This window comes from Rhamphochromis longiceps, linkage group LG11, assembly GCF_057381845.1.
Source record: "Rhamphochromis longiceps isolate RC_006_pf linkage group LG11, R_longiceps_female_GT1.1, whole genome shotgun sequence".
NCBI classification, from domain to species: Eukaryota; Metazoa; Chordata; class Actinopteri; order Cichliformes; family Cichlidae; genus Rhamphochromis; species Rhamphochromis longiceps.
In genome coordinates this window covers 27,640,208-27,658,233 of record NC_140567.1, presented here as the reverse complement: position 1 = coordinate 27,658,233, position 18,026 = coordinate 27,640,208, and the positions used below count along the sequence as shown (strand labels likewise).

At 40.2% G+C, this 18,026-nt stretch overlaps 2 protein-coding genes and 1 long non-coding RNA gene across 4 annotated transcripts in view; all 3 read left to right on the top strand.

Moving 5' to 3' along the window:
- The first annotated feature begins 299 nt into the window (after positions 1-299).
- LOC146659411 (uncharacterized) lies at positions 300-2,989 on the top strand. 2 transcript variants are annotated; one of them, XR_014913796.1, is made up of 7 exons: positions 300-1,052; positions 1,173-1,511; positions 1,621-1,902; positions 1,976-2,176; positions 2,259-2,369; positions 2,497-2,537; positions 2,646-2,989. It is a non-coding gene; the product is annotated as an uncharacterized LOC146659411 (long non-coding RNA). The 2 variants fall into 2 exon arrangements; XR_014913795.1 differs by having other exon boundaries at positions 300-1,511.
- A 2,139-nt stretch (positions 2,990-5,128) lies between these two features.
- On the top strand, positions 5,129-8,261 carry med18 (mediator of RNA polymerase II transcription, subunit 18 homolog (yeast)). The gene is made up of 3 exons (XM_085423442.1): positions 5,129-5,286; positions 5,704-5,806; positions 6,993-8,261. Exons 2-3 carry the CDS (start codon positions 5,734-5,736, stop codon positions 7,547-7,549), a joined length of 630 nt encoding a protein of 209 aa, XP_085279568.1. The 5' UTR covers positions 5,129-5,286; positions 5,704-5,733; the 3' UTR covers positions 7,550-8,261.
- A 4,741-nt stretch (positions 8,262-13,002) lies between these two features.
- Positions 13,003-18,026, top strand: part of LOC146659409 (forkhead box protein O6-like) — a 28,666-nt gene continuing 23,642 nt past the window's right edge. The window contains exon 1 of the mRNA XM_085423441.1: positions 13,003-14,543. Coding sequence (XP_085279567.1) covers positions 14,055-14,543 — 489 coding nt within the window. The 5' untranslated portion in view covers positions 13,003-14,054. The remainder of the gene's footprint in view (positions 14,544-18,026) is intronic.

Here is an 18,026-nt window from a genome sequence, read left to right as displayed (position 1 = left end):
AGAGTATTGAATTAAAAAGTAGATTATGAAGAAGTGCGGTTAAAAAAATATTTACAAATTCTATCAAAAATAACTTTGTTTGTTAACCAAAATAATTTCTTCTTATGTAAAGTGAACATCACACGCAAAAATGTAGGTTTTCCTTTTGGCTATTCTGTTTGCCTGTCAAACACTTGTTCCTTCATATTGTTACTACATACGTTGAGTTTATTTTAAGAAATATTGACACAATCAAATCCATTTAATTGACTTTATGATTAAAAAACTCAACAAGCAAGGAAATCCTTGACAACGCCTCTAACTTTATATTGTTAAATATAATCTGTGCAGATTATATTCATGTTTTTTTAAACGAATAAATACTCCAGATTACATATCATACTTAATTGCATGCTGATCTATGACAAATTAAGACACTTTAAAGTACTCAGCTCAGCACTTTTGGGGCGTTTATGATATTCATTAGAATTTAATCTCATTAATAAAAATGTAATTGTGTTAGTTGTTGTACTTGGCAGCCAATAAGTTGGTTACAAGTGCTTTGTTTGCACATGAAGTCCAAACTCCAGTGAGTTTAACCGTACGATAAACTGTACAAACAGCTCAATCACAGTTTGGTTCAACCCTCACAAACATTATCTCAGCATAAAATACAATGTGAGAACATATTTGGCATCTATATATTAAAAAAGAAACTGGTTTGCGATGCATATTTTGTGTCTTAACACCCATACTAAATGTAAGAAGCAAATCATATGCCAGACCACATCAGAAAAACAGTGTGGGTGACAACCTTGCTAAATTTCCTCTGTACTGGCTGTTGGACCACTTCCGATGTGTCAGGCTCATTTAAACTGTTAAGCTCAATCTAAAACCTTTTGCTGAGAGGCAGAGTTTGTGATCTGTGTTTTTTATGAGCAGTAATGGTACAGCCAGGATGCTTCATGTTGGGTTTTATTTCTGCGGGGACAGGAATTTCTCCCATATGAAACAGAAAGGCTTCATTTTCATCTTTTTACTTGTTTGGAACTTCTCTACTTTCTCAGGAAACAGTGAGTATCTGATCAAATCATTACTTAACTAAATTCATTATTCAAATTGCTTAATTAAATACAATGTATTTAAAATACAATTGATGAACTGACTTTTGAATATTTCATATATTTTTCAAGTGACTGTTAATTTAAATGAGCAACGTGATATTTTGCGAGTCGCAACACAACTTAATTTTTCGCTGGGATGTCGAGCTGTGATACCGTGTCAGCATTACATCCATCGATCAGACTCTTTCAAATGGTTTTACAAGAAGGACCATAGCAGTAAGCAGGTTCAGTTATTCTTCCGAGATAAGAGGGGAACGCTATATCATCAAATGTCCAATCCCAAATTGAGAATTGGATCCAATCATTCCTTGGTCATCAGCTCTTTTACCGAGGAGGATGAAGGTGTGTACTGGTGTGAAACTTGCCAAGAAACATGCCAAAAGTCCACTGACATCATAGTGAAGAAAGGTTTGTCCTGCTGTCATATTTTTCTCCGTTAAGTCAGAATCTACCTGTGCTTATGGTTTTTAAATTTGCCAAAGATAATTATCACAATCCTTTACCTCTCTTTTTTCAGAGACGTGGAAAGACGTCAATGAGACAGTTTACATTGTTGCTGGCAGCAGTTTTCAGCACACATGTTCAAGTAAACTTGATAAAATAAACTTTTGGACTTTTGAAGCAACGACTGCTGTTGGGAAATCAGAAGTAAGAGCAACAACAGACAATTTGACTTTCAACAAGTCTATATATATTGGAAATGTCAGAAGAGAAGATGCTGGGAAATATACCTGCTGGATGAGTAGCTGTGTCGGACACAGTATTAAGCGAGTCACTATCAATTTGTGTGTAGTTACAGGTGAGAAACACACAAACATCATTGTTTCATAGTAGAAGATAACCTGATGTAACCTTTTGATCTTTACTTACAGTATATGACAGTAAGGATTCATCTGCATCTTGCGCTGTGACGTGCGGCATGAAATCAAATAATCCAAACAGAACTTCAACTACATCTGTGCCTGTACATCCACACGGGTCCCTAAAGTGCAATATAGATTCAGTGTTTGATGGATACACTACAGTTACTAAGAGTCCCACATTTAGCACAAACGCATTTAGCACAACAACAGGTGGGTGTTTAGCCATATGCTGTTTGTGAACCTTTTTCACCCGAATCAAAGAAATATTAATATTTAGCTTTTGGTTTAACAGGTTTTCAAAAACAGCCTGAAGACTGGATCCCACTTATTTGTGGTATATCAGTATCATGTGTCATTTTAATGGCACTTTTAATTTTCTGGTTGAAATCAAGGTTACATTCAGGTAGGCTATGCAGCTGCGCCTCACTTCCACTTCCTTTGTATTTTATTGTTTTGTTTTTTTCTTATGGTTTGCTTGAAAAACTTTCCCCTCTGATTCTGAATATGCTTCTGCTTCTGTCTCACCAAAGCATTTCCTGTTCAAATTTGTTGCTGTGGCTTGAATAGCAGGGTAAGTGTCTGTGCTGACATCGAGGTGTAACCTAAAACCCTCATGCAGAAATGAAGTGTGTGCGTGTTGCTTTGTCTGGGTAATGAAATGTATTGCTTTTTACTGCAGGTGGAAGAAGAGTCTTCAGTGGTTTATTCATCAATTATCATCAGGACACCGGGCAAAAGAATTAATCACATGACCTCTAGTGATTGTGTTTATTGTGAAATAAAAGTATAGAGAAAAAAGTCCAGGATAAGTGCAGTCACTTTTATTTATATATAACTGAACTTTTACCTAATTTTCTGAAGGCAGGGCGGGTGTTTTAAAGTACATGGATCAAGATAATTTTAATGAGAAACTTTGAGTGTGATACAGATGTTATGTAACAACATTTTTTTGTTGTTGCTCAGTACAGAGGTGAGGTCCATTCATGAACTGCATGAAAGCACAGTTTCTGATTACCTTGCAGATCAAGTTAAGATAAAACAAATGTAGGTAAAGAAGTAATGTTGACCTCAATATTCTACGGCAATTAAATGCTGCTTTCACAAAGAGGAACGTTATTAGGTACATTAATTTAGTCGAGCTCAGCAATTAAAACAAATTTACAAACAATTTCTATTTTTTTTGTTAAAAGAAAAAATACTTTTTACACTAAATTTTTTTTACAGCTGTATTTTGTCTTGCAGTTTTAGGTTTTATATAATCACCATATAAAATATAACCGCAGTAAAAAAGCATCTAAGCAAAAGGTTGCATAAAGAAGGCTGTTAAAAGTGTTAAAACCACAGCAGTACTGTGTCTGCAGTGTTAATCAATAATGATCATCAGTGATAGCAAAACAATAACACCCTGCAGACAAAAGGTTATAGTATGATTATTACTGATTATTACTCCGAATAGCCTATGTGAGTACCTCACCCACTTTTTTTATACACCACAACACCAACCCACAGAGACAGACAGGACAAGACACGCAGGACAAACCACTGCATCACGATCTGTCATTGGTGGCGGTGTGCACAGCTCTAATGAAAACAAACCCAAATAAGGCAGCTGGTCCAAATAATATCCTCAGGCATGCACTCAGGGTCTGCTCATCAGAGCTGGATGGTGTATTCATAGACATACAATCTGCCCATCCTTTAAGTCCATTACCAGTGTGGCCCTCTCCAAGAAACATACTGCCACATGCTTAAATGACCATCATTCTTTTGGACTAACATCAATTGTGATGAAGTGTTTTGAAAGGATCAAAAAGACTGTCCTGGCCACCTTGGACTCTTTACTTTATGCACATGCATACAGAATCAGTCCACTAGAAGGTAGTAACACATCTGTGAAAATGCTGTTAGTTGACTGAAGCTGCATTTAATGCTGCAGACTCTCTGAGAAGCTGCTCTTAGTCAGACTCACACCCTTTCTCTGTAACTGAGCTCTGAACTTCCTGTAAGATAGACCGCACTCAGTCAGAGTTGGACACCAGATATCAAACATCAGAACTGTGAGCACTGGTATTACTCAGGGGCACGTGCTGAGTGCACTGCCACATGCTCTCTTCACATATGAGTGTGAGCACCCCCCTAATCAATACCAGAATTATAAAATTTGCATATGAATCTAAAGTAATTGGGCTGATTACTGGCAGGGCTGGCATAGAGAAGAGAAGTGAAATGACTAGTGGCCTGGTGTCAGGAAAATAATCTTGCCCTAAATGTAGATAAGAGCAAGGCGATCTGAGGAAAAAACACTCCAAGACAGAGGTAGAGGACACACATGAGGTTGGATTTCACCTGGTCTCACAACCAGCACATTGACTGTACTTTCTAAGATGACTAACAGGGCCCAGCTGCACTACTCAAGACAGGAACACTCTATTGTGCGAGACTGCACAATAAATCACAGGATCATCTTTTCATTAGTATATGACATTTACACCAACAGGGCTGTCAGCATTGCCCACATCAACATTAAATACAACACACACTCACAACACCACCAGTTAACAGGTAGGTGGTAGATTCTAAAGGTAGATGCAACAGGAGTCTGAAATCAAAGACTGTAAGTCTCAAATCAGACTCGTGAATAAGACAGTCAGTTATGCCTCTCTTCTACCCCATCAATATTATTGACTATTACTGTAATTATTATTACCTGCTATGGCACAAATTTGTAAAGACCGGTTTGCAAATATGGACAAAGCAGGTACAACTCAGGTTTTCAAACTCAGGTTTGTTTTTAAAACTAATTTTAGTGTTTGCATCTTCAATTCTTGCAATCTGTAAAATTTCCGGATTCTTTATTTTTATTTTATTTGAATAATTATTTTTGTTTTGTGTCAAGAGATTGGCAAAATTAAGTGTAAACTACTGCTTTTATTTCCACAGTATGTATGCCAATAAAGCCTCTAAACTTAATACTCAGTAATATATACTTTTCACAGTACTGTGAAAACAGTAATAGTTTTCACAGTACTGATAATCCATTCGTATAGCCGGTGTTAATAAAAGCAGAGTAGCCTAAAAAGCCTGTCTGTCCATGACGTCCATGTCCATTTCTTTCTATTTTATACACGGATGACCTGCTGTCGATATTTTAACACTACCAGTAGGTGGCTGTAATGAGCCTCAAAGTTGGATGTCTACCGATTTGACACACCAAAGGAAGACGCTTCTCATTCATTGTTGTTGCTAACTGTGTTCACTTTTTCTTTGATAACTAAAAAGACGTTTATTTCTTTCCGCGTTCGCTTCTTTATTTTTGAAAGGTAATATATTTTTAATGTTTCTGTAATAACATTGAAACGTTTAGCCTGTTAGCTTAAGTAACGTTCCGGTTAGCTACTAGGAAACAGAGTAGCTGTGTAGTAGTAGCCGTGTGTTCAGAACCCCGTTTAGGCCTTTGGTCTTTTATTAAAACGTTATCGAGAACGAACACTTAAAACATTTACCCTTTTTCCTCGGCTACTGCTCTTCGTGGTTTCGTAGACAATAATGCACTATAATTGTTGTTTCGAGTGATTTACACCTAGATTAGAAGGCGTTATCACTGGCTATTAGCGAGCTAAAAGTTACAAACTCTGTTACCTATGGCGACAGGTGAATTTTTTTTGTTAATGATGGCATTGCTCCATCAGATGTTCCGACATGTATATATGTATCTGCATATAATTTTCTTTCTTTAGGCTCAAAAACCTCAAAGTACCCGAGGAAAGATGGAGGCGCCACCTGTTACTGTAATGCCTGTCACTGGGGGCACAATTAACATGATGGAGTATCTGTTACAAGGTAAGATATCATGCATCCACCGAAGCTGAAGCAAGTAAGCAGGTAAATAACAAGCCCTGAGTGTTATACATAGCATAAGGTACTGATAGTGGCAATACTACAGATAGTAGCTTATAGTAACAAAAATGCAAAACAATAGCAATAATCATTTAATAGTTGCATTGTGCAACTGTTCAGCACAATGAGTAAAGTTACATGAGCAACATCCTTTGGTGTGAAAGTGAACAGTGTTACATATGTCACCTTTGACCTAAATTATTATGCACTAGCTCCTAAATAACAGCTAAATTCTTATTATAATATTATTATAAATAATTTTTAAAATGGTGCATTTACAATGTTTAAAACCTTATTTCTTAACTTGGTCACTCAATTGTAGAATACTGTGGGCCTTCTCCTGGACAATCGCAGTTTTGCCTAAAAAATGTATGGTCCAAAGTTTTGTCATGTATGATTGCTGTGAAGTTTTATCAAATACTTTTTAAGATATATTTTCTTTGAAATATGGACCATTGAACCTCTTCCAGCATTTTTTTTGTCATACATACCAGATGTTTGAACACAAATATCTGTTAAAGATAATACAGTTAAATGCATATGATTTCCATATCCAGATCTGCAGATCCAATCTGTCTCATATTTAAACGCACACCAATTTTTAATGGTATACAATTGAATTTCACAATAATGCAAAATGGAAAATTATTTCTTAGTTATAAAAATGAAAACAAATCTTTTTGGGGGGTTTAAATTTCATGCTGGATTGAGCAAATGTGAAGTTGTACCACAAAAATGAAAAATACATGCATAGTTTAACCCAAATAGACCAAAATTCTAAATTCTGGAGGTTTCAGATGGTATTCTGATAAAAAGATTTTGATTTATTGAGATAAGTTTAATAAATCAAAATGAGTATTTCATGATCTACTGAACTGTCTTATAATTTACTAGGTTTAAAATATTACTGCATGTGCCCTGAAAGTGGGTGGAAGTGTATTTTTTTTGTTTTAAGGGAAAATCTTTGAGGTATTTGATATATGAAGCAAAAATGTCAAAGCAAATGTACAAACTATGGACGATCTGAGATAGTGGAGACTATATTTATAAATATAATATGTATAGAGTCCTGGCCATCAGATCAAATGTCATTTTTTGTATTTGTTCCTTGTGCACTTTATTTAATCAGGGAGTGTGTTGGACCAGGCCCTGGAAAGCCTCTTGCATCGCCTTCGAGGTCTGTGCGACAACATGGAACCTGAGACTTTTACTGATCATGAGTTGGTTTACCTTCTCAAAGGCCAGCAAGGAAATCCCTTCATTTTGCGTGCCCGCCGTTCCCTCTCCCACCCAACTGCTCCATGGCACCTACGCTACCTTGGTCAATCTGAAGTGGGAGACAAGAGTCGCCACGCTTTGGTACGCAACTGTGTTGATGTTGCTGCCACTCACAGCCTTCCGGAGTTCCTCAATGAGATGGGCTTCCGCATGGACCATGAGTTTGTCAGCAATGGACACATATTTCGTAAAGGTGCAATGAAAATTGTGGTCAGTAAGCTGTCACGCATACTTGTACCAGGGAATACAGAAAACACTGAGCATCTGTCACTTTCATACCTGGTGGAGCTGAGTGTGTTGGCTCCTGCAGGACAAGACACTGTGTCAGAGGACATGCGCAGCTTTGCTGAACAACTCAAACCCCTGGTTCACTTGGAAAAGATTGACCCTAGCAAACAGAGACATTAGCCAGTTTTCCACAAAAAGGAACTTTCCCCGGGTGACTGGGAACCTTGGGAGGGACTCCATGACTTTCCACCAGAGGAACCAGGTCTAAGTCAACTTCTGAGGGAATTATTTCACTCTCAAAAAAGTTCCTTCTCAGGGCAGTATATTTTGAAAATTCAGTAACATTGGTGTTGGGGCTTGCAGCATTGAACAGAACTGATTGGCAGCCTCCTTGCACTATTTTAGTTAACTGCCTGAGCTATAGCTGATGTTATAGAGAGGGAGGTTGTTTTCAAGTGGGATAGTTTTTGAATGAAGGGGGGTGGAGGGACTAAACAAAGTGGTGAGTTAGAGGAATAAAATATTTTCTTTTTGTATTGTCTCACAACGCTTATGTTCTAAAGCAAAATTAAACATGGTCACACTTTTATGAAGCAAAAGCCATGTCTGAAGTTCTGGAATTTCCAGATTTTGTGTGAATGGAAGCAAAGATTCATCCTGTCCTCTGTGGCTGCTTTACTGTGTGCTTCAAAGAGACACTGACCTGCAGGTATGACACAAAGACCAGGGAAAAGAGACATAGACGCCTAATATGTAACGTCCTCATTATCAACTATAAAGCCCCACTTTTAAAAACACCTGTCACTTCATCAAAGAACTAATGTGCATAACCATTGTATGTTTTTTGTTTGTTTGTTTGTTTTTTAATAAAATAAAAAAGAGTCTATATATAGTCTTGGTTTAACAGTTACTGTTTGGTCAATTTTTAATGAGATAGAGAACATTTCAGCTAATACTGTCAAACATCACTGCATTCTACTAACTTTTACCAAATCATGGTTCTATAAGTTGGGCTGTAGGCAAGCTTATACCTGTGCTAACAATCAACACAATTCCTGGAAAGCCGAAAAATGATATTAGTTGTTTATTTTTGCAAATGATAACAAACTAGATAATATTTTCCATGTATCAACATTTCAAAACAGAATTTGAGATGTATGATTTTGGGTATTTTTCAGTTTATTTGAATCCTTTTTACATTTAAAGTTTCTTTTCAACACTCAGCTTTCATGGATATGTTCACTTCATCCCACTAGGGGTCTCTGTTTCTCTTCTTGTAAATATCCTGATTGAAGCAAATTGGATGCTACCTCACATCATCTACATGAGCTGTGGTTGCCATGGAAATAATTAGCTGTGAGATCTGCACATCTTCCCCCCCCCCCCCCCCCCCCCCCACTCTAATTAGCTTTCTCAATTGCTTAATGATACATAGACCTGTGAAAGCCTTCCTTTCTTCCCCTCAACAAAAGCATTGATTTTCCCTCTCTTTCCCCTCTCATTTCTACTGTTAACCCATTAGTGGCTCTTTCATGGGAACATGAGCTGGGACTATTACACATGAAAGCACTGCATCTGCTTCAGGTTCTCCACTGTTAATATCGAAATCCAGAAAGGCCCATGCAGTAGTGTGTCAACATTATGGCCCGATCTAACTGCGGAGACCAAAGTAACTAATGCACATCCTGTCAGTTATGATAATAATGTTGGTAATAAGGCATGAGTGCTTCTAATAATACCCCTACAGGAAGATGCATTTGCAGAGATTGAGATGTAAAGTGACCGCGTGCATGTCTGAGGGGGAGAGCTCCAGGGCAGATGGCTGTCTCTACATGTTGACCTACCTGCGTATCATGGCTGATGAGGACAAACTCACTGAGGTGGAAAGGTGAGATGGCAGTGCTTCCACATGCATTTGGTGCAAGTTGAAAAACAACACAAAATGAACTTTGAACATTTACTAATATGTTAAAAATGTGTACTTTTCTAATCTTGTTTTGAAGTTAAGGTTAAATTGAACTGCTACTTGGTACACAGGAGTTGCCTGTCAGTGAGACTGGATTATCTGATGGAGACAGTTTTATGTTCCAACAACCAGAAGCAGACTGCCGGCCCTTAGGACTAAAGCATGATGTTTCAGCTCTGAGTGAATTATGTATTAAAGAGGCAGATGCCTCCTTGCCCAAGGCTTTATATGTCCAGCATGGATACACTACAGTCTACTGGCTTTCTTCCACTTAAACTTGTGTTTAGCACAGTGCTCTTTGGTGATGAGCTAGACTCCCACTGCACCTCCACTCAGCACTGCATTGCCTGGAGAACAGAGGCATAGTTAGGCTAATCAGTGTCTTGGCATCAAGCCTACTTGGCTATTGTGGATGTAGCCAGCCACTGACTTGCACAAGTAAGAGATTTAACTCATTGCTGGAGGCAATATGATCCGTTCTGTGGTTTATTTCAAGAAACTGAGACCAGAGCGACACCCTTTCAGAACGTGATATGGTTAAGGTTGCAGTACTCGAATGATTATTAATCTTATTCACTTTCATTGTTGGGTTGTTAATACTATTTCATAATGCCTGAAGCCTGAAATACTTTCATCATCGATTAATTTTTCAATTTGACGACGCAGAGAAGGGTATATTCTTTTTCATCGCTTACTCCCAGCTCCAGGAATATCAGTTTTCTTTTAATGGATCATCCAGTCTGTAAAATGTCAGAAGAGAATAACCAAAAGAAAACAAAGTACAAGTCTCATTGAAGTTCTTCAAAGAACAATGTTTTGCCATTATTGCTTATTTGTTTCTAACCAACAGACCAAAGTTTGACAGTATTTAATTTTCAAAGTGGTAATTGATCCACCCCCTAAAATGACTGACTCTACTGTGGACACTAACTGAAAAAGGTAATTTATTCTTCTAGTTGTGCATGTGCATTTTGTCTGAAAACATAGCCTTTAATAATCTTTGGCATCAGTGTATTATAACACAATTACACTCTCTTCAGCTTTGAGCATGAGAGCGGTGCATGCTGATTTCCCTCTCTGGACCATTTGGTCGTTCTCTGTTTTTAACGGTTAAATATAATTAATTGGCTAAGGCTAAGATTGTATTAGTTAATCATATTCTGTTAGCCCTCTGAAACAGGGATGGAAGCCATTACCTGCACATGCCTTTACTTTCCTCTTTACAACACAGTCTTAATTAAAACTCTTGGCACCAATTGTCTTCGCTGCCTCTGTTCATAGTTGGCAGTGAAGATGCCAAGATGCCACAGAAATCTGGCACTGGCTCGGGGCAGGAAGTCTTCAAGTCAGCCTACTTTGGGTCAAAGCCAAGAAGGGGTGAAATCCAGCGTCGCCTACTCAGAAATGTTCCCAATACTTGGATATGAGCCCTCTCCTTCCTGTGTCATTGAGAATCCATATGCTTGTTAGAGAGTGTGGGTTATTTGCTGAGAGGGGAGGGAGAACCAAAGGAGGTGCTTTCCCAGACAGACATAGATCTCCCTAGGGTGTTCTTGTGGCTTCTCTAGATTCCTCTACTTCCAACCGTGCTGGGCAGAATGGGGTGCAGGGATAAATTGCACAACACCACAAGGTTGTGAGTGATGGCTAAAATGCCAGGGCCAAAGAAATCCGTAAAGGTATTATAGAAATAGTTGGGGGGGAAGTGTCCCTTTCCTTATTTGAAAGAAATTCCAGAACAGTTTCTAACCATGCAAAATAACAGGCACAAAGCTCTGACTTGTTGTTCATGTGGTGCTCTGCCTTGCTTGTGGCTGACTGAGGTGATTATTGCTGTGCAGAACATGCTGTTCTAGGATCAGCCATTCAGTGCTTTAAGCCAGCCTTGCTGCCTCTGGTATGTCTGGTATGGGGACAACTTAGCCATCAGCCTGCAGGGACTGAAGTTGTAGTTTTTAAACTTGTGCTGCCAGAGCCTTTGTCTTTGACTCTTAGTTCTTTGCTTTTCCCTTTTTCTCTTGAGACTCACTCCTGCTGTGGGTCTCTGGATCTGATCGTTTGCCTTTTTTTTGATAGTCACAATTACTTTTCTTTCGCTTCATTTGTAATCAAGACACATTGTGTATTCTCGAGTGTCACCAAAATTGTGGCATTCATAAGTGTTCCAGGGGAAGCATCTCAAGTAGAACCTTGTCTCGGAGACTAGAGGCTACGAGAGGCTTGACTCGCTCCACCTCTGGTTTGATTGAAATTCTTGACATGCAATAATCAAAATACAATAAACCATCACCCATTAATTATATTTGTAGTCCGAATAGGGTTTCTAGGCTTATTACACACAAACTATTAGCAACATGGCATTTTAACCATGTGATTGTACTGATGCTGAACGTTAAGTCATTCCGTGACACACCATATGACACATCCTCCCACATTTAAAAGCGTGCTATTTTTGACGCATATTTCTCAACATCACTCATGTCTGAGTGCACAGTGTGGCCTTGTTGTGCAACTTTTAAGTACTGCTTCTGTCCACAGTTGAACGCAGGAAAAAGGTGGAGTCCTCAGACAGTTTGAGACACCTTTCTGCACAGGGGCTGTTTTGATGATGGATGTGTCATTGAAAATGTTTATTTTAACTAAAGTGTAGTGACTAGAATACACACGTCTAAGGGTCTGTAGATGATGTATAATTGTAGTGAAATGCATTTTTCCTCTTTTAAATATTTTGATGGCAATGGATTGACAGCAAAAAGCCCCCACAGGTTATAGCTGTTAAAATGCTTGCTTGGAGTGGCTGCCTCACTTCTAAATAATATTAGTTTTTATTTATTCATTCTTTAATTCTTTACTGGAAGTGAGAATCTACAGAAGCAGGACTGTTTTAAGGTATGAATAAGTGAATAAGTAATACTCTCCCTACAGCAACCATCACCACTGCATGCGTGAGTCCGCCTAAAGCTGTCAGGCAGTGTTTCTGTAAACATGTAAGTTCCGCAAATCTTTCTTAGATTGATACAGGTAAAAGGGTCAGGTAGCCTAGTGTTTATAAGGGGAGATGGCCAATCGGATTAAAGCACCTGTGACTCTGTCCCCGCCCAGCCGTCAGCTCTTAGAAGAAGGTGGTAGGATAAAGGATCGGAGACCCCAACGCCTCGACCCCTCGGTCAGTGAAGCTAAAGAATTGCGCACACGGTTCTGACCGGAGCTCAATGCGCCGGGCAGAGTGTCTTTGAGGCAAATGCGTTTAGGAATGACAATATGTAAGTCTTTTGTTTACCCTCATCTATGTGAAGTATGGAGGAGATATATATATTTCTTTCATTCTGGCATCTGAAGCACCCCCCCCCCCCCCACCGGATTAAAATCTAGGGTTAACTAATCTCGGTTAATCTGAACTAAATCTGTCTAATCGGCATAGAAAATTACACTCACTGAGGTATTGCCCGCAAATAATCAGCGGAGCCGGGCGCCGTAAATTCTCCCTGAAGGGCATTTGGACGTTGCACACCGTGCACGCGACAATTTGTTACGCTCAGACTTTTTTTTTTTAAAGAGAAAAACCCGTGTCGCAATTGTGCAGGAATTTTCCCTTTCTCTGTGTTACACATTGTCTTGTTTTATTAGGGCTGGACACGGAGGCTGGCACACAAAGCGCCATGTGACGCTCCGCCACAAAGATCATTATGCGGAGTTTTGATTAAGAATTTTGGGTTTTTGCCCCCTTCGTTAGTAGCCTAACTGAGGCGCAGGAGAGAGGAGGGAGAGCAGCAGAGAAAAGAGGGAGAGCGAGAGAGAGAGAGAGTTCGGGATTTCGCTGTAATCATGTTTGGAGAGTATTGATTTCGTGAGCGCACTCCAATTGGCAGCATCTCTACTATACAGCGCCGGCGCGTCATCCTCGGTTCACATCGACGGAACGAGTTGTAAGCAAATGAGAACATGTGTGGGATCTGAGTGAGTGAGAAAAGGCAAGGGGTGATAGAGGGGAGCAAGAGGAGGTGTGATAAAAGCCAATTTTATCAGCCCGACGAGTGGATACGAGATTTGATTGCCGGACTATTTTTCCCTCCTTTATATTTTTCAGACAGGGAATTTATCGATTCGTCACAAGCGCACGCCTCTTCATTATAATTGCAGACAGTTGGGTGCTGTTCAGGCTGAATGGACTTGAATGTGCCGCTGCCAGCTTAATCCGTGCAGACTGGAAGATTTAATAATTCACGGTAATCACGCATTATCGCCTCAGTGGATGCTCTCTACACAGCCCTGGTGATTTTCCCCTTCTTTCCCGTTTCTTTCTGTTGTCTTCTGGAGGATTTATCGACGGCTGCTTTTGTCCTTATCTGAAAGATCATCTGTTGCTGCAACTGGATTGAGAAGCCCCCAAGACTGACACGGGTTTGAATGTTTTAAGGTGATGCGGACTGCCAAATAAATAGTTCAGTCACCATTAGATAATTTACTTCAGGTAAAATGGACAAGAAATTATTATTACTTTTATTACTTCTGCTATCTCTACACGCGAGGCTATGATTTTTCTTTCATTCATCATGATTCTTCTACTCCGCTGAATTGCCCATTATTGATTCAGACTGAGTTTAATAGCCATATTACAAGGCAAATTCCTACTTGAAGACAGCGGGATACGTGAATCGTGGAGGTATTTCCCCACCCTTGCTCTACGTTTGATTTATTCTTTTTTCAACTGAAGGGTAAATGTTGATGATGGAGGACGACGAATTAGACGCTCATCAGGTTGATTCGGATTTCGAGCCTCAAAGCCGCCCTCGCTCATGCACCTGGCCGCTGCCTTGTCCACAGGATTTCCCCGGTGGACACGAGGTGAACGTAGGTCTTCCACTGGCCAGCATCAAGGTAGAACCGGAAGACATCCCCGCTTGCAGAGCGGGGCTCGTGGGCGGAACGCCGGGAGAGCTGAAGCATCCAGCCGGCGCCCCTGCACCCACAGGCGCGACGCACCCATGCTTGGCTGGCGCAGCTCTGGATGTCACCGGACCCCTGCGCAAAGCCAAATCCTCCCGGCGAAACGCGTGGGGGAACCAGTCCTACGCGGATCTCATTACCCGCGCTATTGAGAGCACCCCAGAAAAGAGACTCACACTGTCACAGATATACGACTGGATGGTCCGTTATGTGCCCTATTTCAAGGATAAGGGCGACAGTAACAGCTCAGCTGGCTGGAAGGTAAGAAATAAAGCAGCCGGGCCAGCGTGACAAGGTTGTGATAATCACAGTGATAATATCGATTATTATTCCTGTTCACTAAGCTATTATGATTCTTTCACCCCGCGTGACTTACACGTTACCGTGGGATTCCGCGTCTGTTACGCATGAATGGTGCCATGCGTTATCTTGTCTTAGTTCATTACTGCCGTCAGTCATTTTAATATATCACTGAGGCAAATTGTAATAGAGTGGAGTGGAATCACTTGTTACGTCTTTATATAGAAAAGAAAAAAATGAGACAGAGAGAGGAAAGAAAAAAGGGGCTTTTCTCATCCCAGCTGCAGAGAGCCTGGTCATCATGGGCAGCAGTGTTCATAATAGCGCATAAAATCCCCTCAGTGGGAATAGGACCACAGCGGTTCACGATGAATCTTACTACATGCTGCTAATAATAGGCAAACAGAGAAAATCATCCCATGCATTTTCATGCAGAGAGAAAGTCCAGATCTTTTAGTTATGATTAAAATATATCTAAGAATCAATTGAGTGACACTTGTAGGAGATCACAGGTCAACTGACCACCATGTAAATATTTAGTGGGGCGTCTACAATTGACCACAGTCCACTACCACCGCCTGTCTGGCTGAGAGCCTAGAGTAACCTCCTGGACATCTGCCCATGTTATCAGCCCCTGCTCCCAGCCTCATCTTGTTTCTATTCATTATAGGCAGCTGAGGACAGCGAGAGGGGGCAGAGGGATCAGCAGGGCAGCAGTGCTTGTCCTGATGGTGTAACTTTGCAGAGCTGAGCTTTGAGACTAGATGTTAGTTGATTTTCATGTCAATACAGAAAAGACGTGCTGAGTGTGATGGCTCTTTGTAGATGCAGTGCCAGTAGGTTATGTGTATGTAAGCAAGATGATTAGACAAGATAAGAGATCTTTCACATTAACTTCATGTTAAGCAACCACACTTCTCTTCCAACCTAATGCTTGGTGCTAAATTTATCTTGTTAAATACTTTCACATTATTTCTATTCATCCACAGGGTGTGCCATTTACACCATAACATATCAACAAATATCAAAGTAATGGCATGACTTCAACTTGCATTTGTCTTATCTTTCTGAGGAATTAACCTTTTTTCAAAACATAGTCTGTCACCAGAGCTGAGTCTCATTTTTTTTTCCGGGTGGGGGCCTCAGCTGTAGCACCTGACTGTCATTTTAAGCCTGTCCTGTTAAACTGAAATGACTGTTAAGGTGTGGCCTCAGGTAGACTTCTTCATTAGCTCTCCATTTACACCAGCAACCACGGGGCTTCTTTATCTTTCGCGCCAAAGCCCTACTATGCTATTTATGAAACTGCAAATTAAGGGTGTTGACAGTGGCAGTCTGAGGTCCTGTGCTATTTCAGGCCACAGGCGCGACGCGGGGCCCATTCCAGGTAATGATGGGGGATTAGGTAAGTCGTTTACAGCAGGCAGCCGTAATGTCAGTAACAGGCCTGACCTGGTTTTGGTCAGAGACAGAGAGGTAATATAAACATACACTTAGAAGTCACATGTGCAGCTCATCTAAAGGAACCAAGCAAACAGCTGGTGGAATACTGCCGCCCAGCAGCATACCTGTACATGCAACACAACATTCATCTCCAAGTTTGTAGTACCTGTGGCTCAATATATAAGAGTTGCATATGAAATCACAGGATGTCCAATCCATAATAAATGTATCAGTATGAAGCCACATGGACCCCAAATCCATCTGCCTTCTCTCTTACTGTACATGTGCATAAAACAGGTGCACTCTGATACATATAATTTTACAACCACATCAAGCAATTAAATTTGACACTAGTATTTGTGAGTTGGGAGTATTCATGACATTTTGATCCCAATCAACAATATTGTATGAGCAGAGCCTTTCATGTAAAACTCTTTTATTTTCTATAGTGGCAGAGAAACAGGGAAAACAAAACAAAAATAATACGGTGATGCAATCAAATGAAATTAAGTGGTATAAGTTTGCAGTTTCAATGCGAAGTTCAAAGGTGGAGGTTGGTTTTCTTGAAAGGAGTGGTCGTGCTTTGGGGGGATAACCAACTTAAAGACATTGAAATCTCTCGAGGCTGTTGTTATTGAACATAGTGGTTCTAGAAAAATCTTATAGAGCAGATTGTGTTGCCGTGACTGCAATTGGAAAGGATGTGATGCTGGCTTGATGCTGGGTAGTAGACAGCCAGTACACCTAGACAGTGCCATTAAGCTCCTATAAATACCTAATGGCTTCTGACTTCTAGGAAGGCTGCAGTATTCTGAGGTCACGGCTTCCTAATCAGCTCCTTAGTGGAGGGAGGATAGAACTGTGTTCTTGTGAACCCCTATTAGATTAGTGGCAACTTCACTGTCTTTTATTTTCTAGTTTTCTGTACATAAACTGATCCAACCCAGAAATTAATGGGATTTTGAACTGATGTTAGTGACTGATACTAAATCTCCTCCATATATGTGTGTCCTTTATGTATTCAAGGCTACTTACATCTGAGTAAAAGCATCCATGAGTGCATGTGGACGCATTCTGCATTTGTGCGTGGGAGAAGCACATGTCAATTGCAACAAAGCGTCAGGGTTGGTAGTGTTGTGGGGGCTAGTGCAGGGGGAGGGGCTGTCTACTTCTATTGGAGTGTGTGCTTGGGGCTGCTGATTGGTCTGACAGCATGTCACTGCGGTGAATGGTATATAGTCTTACTCTTGACTTCATAATGCCTCTAATGGTGGGGTACCACTTGGTGTCGGGATTGCCCTCTAGGCTCCCACAAGTTCATTAACATCAAGGGTGTTAGAAGATGCCATTGGGATTCTGGGGTGTTGTTTTATTGTATAAGCCAGTATGGGTGGTTATGGAATTCACAAATCCATAATACAGCAATGCTTTTGGTGTATTAAGTATGTTAAAGTATGTTAAGTATGCTTTATTTCTCTGTAATTGCAACTAATAAGCACTGATGTGGAATAATTTTCTTTTTCCGTCTACTTGAAACATATAGTTTTTCCTCATTGTGCGTGCTCTGCCAGGAAATTTTCTCATACTTGGAGTGGCCAGACACCAGGGGATTGTGCAGCAAGTTGGCAAGGGTGCAAGGCAGTCACTTAGACACTTTAATCCAAAGCAATTAGACTGTTATTTATAAAGTGTATTTAGGTAGAGGTCTGTGCAGGGCCACAAGGGCAAAAGTTCATGCACACACACACACACGCAAAAGAAAAAGGAAAAAAAAGAAATATCAGTCAAACCATCGATGGTTTGCCTGAAAGATTGCTCTCAAGAAAAAAAGCAGGAGGTATGACAGAAAAGTGACTGCAGCATTACAAAGGAAAGACAAATGGAATTTGGAGAAATGAAGAGGGAAGAAAGGAAAAATGTCTCTAGGTATACGTATAATCTTATCTCCTGTAAAGGCGCATAACCCCTGTCTCAACAGACAGTAGTATTTATAACAGAGTA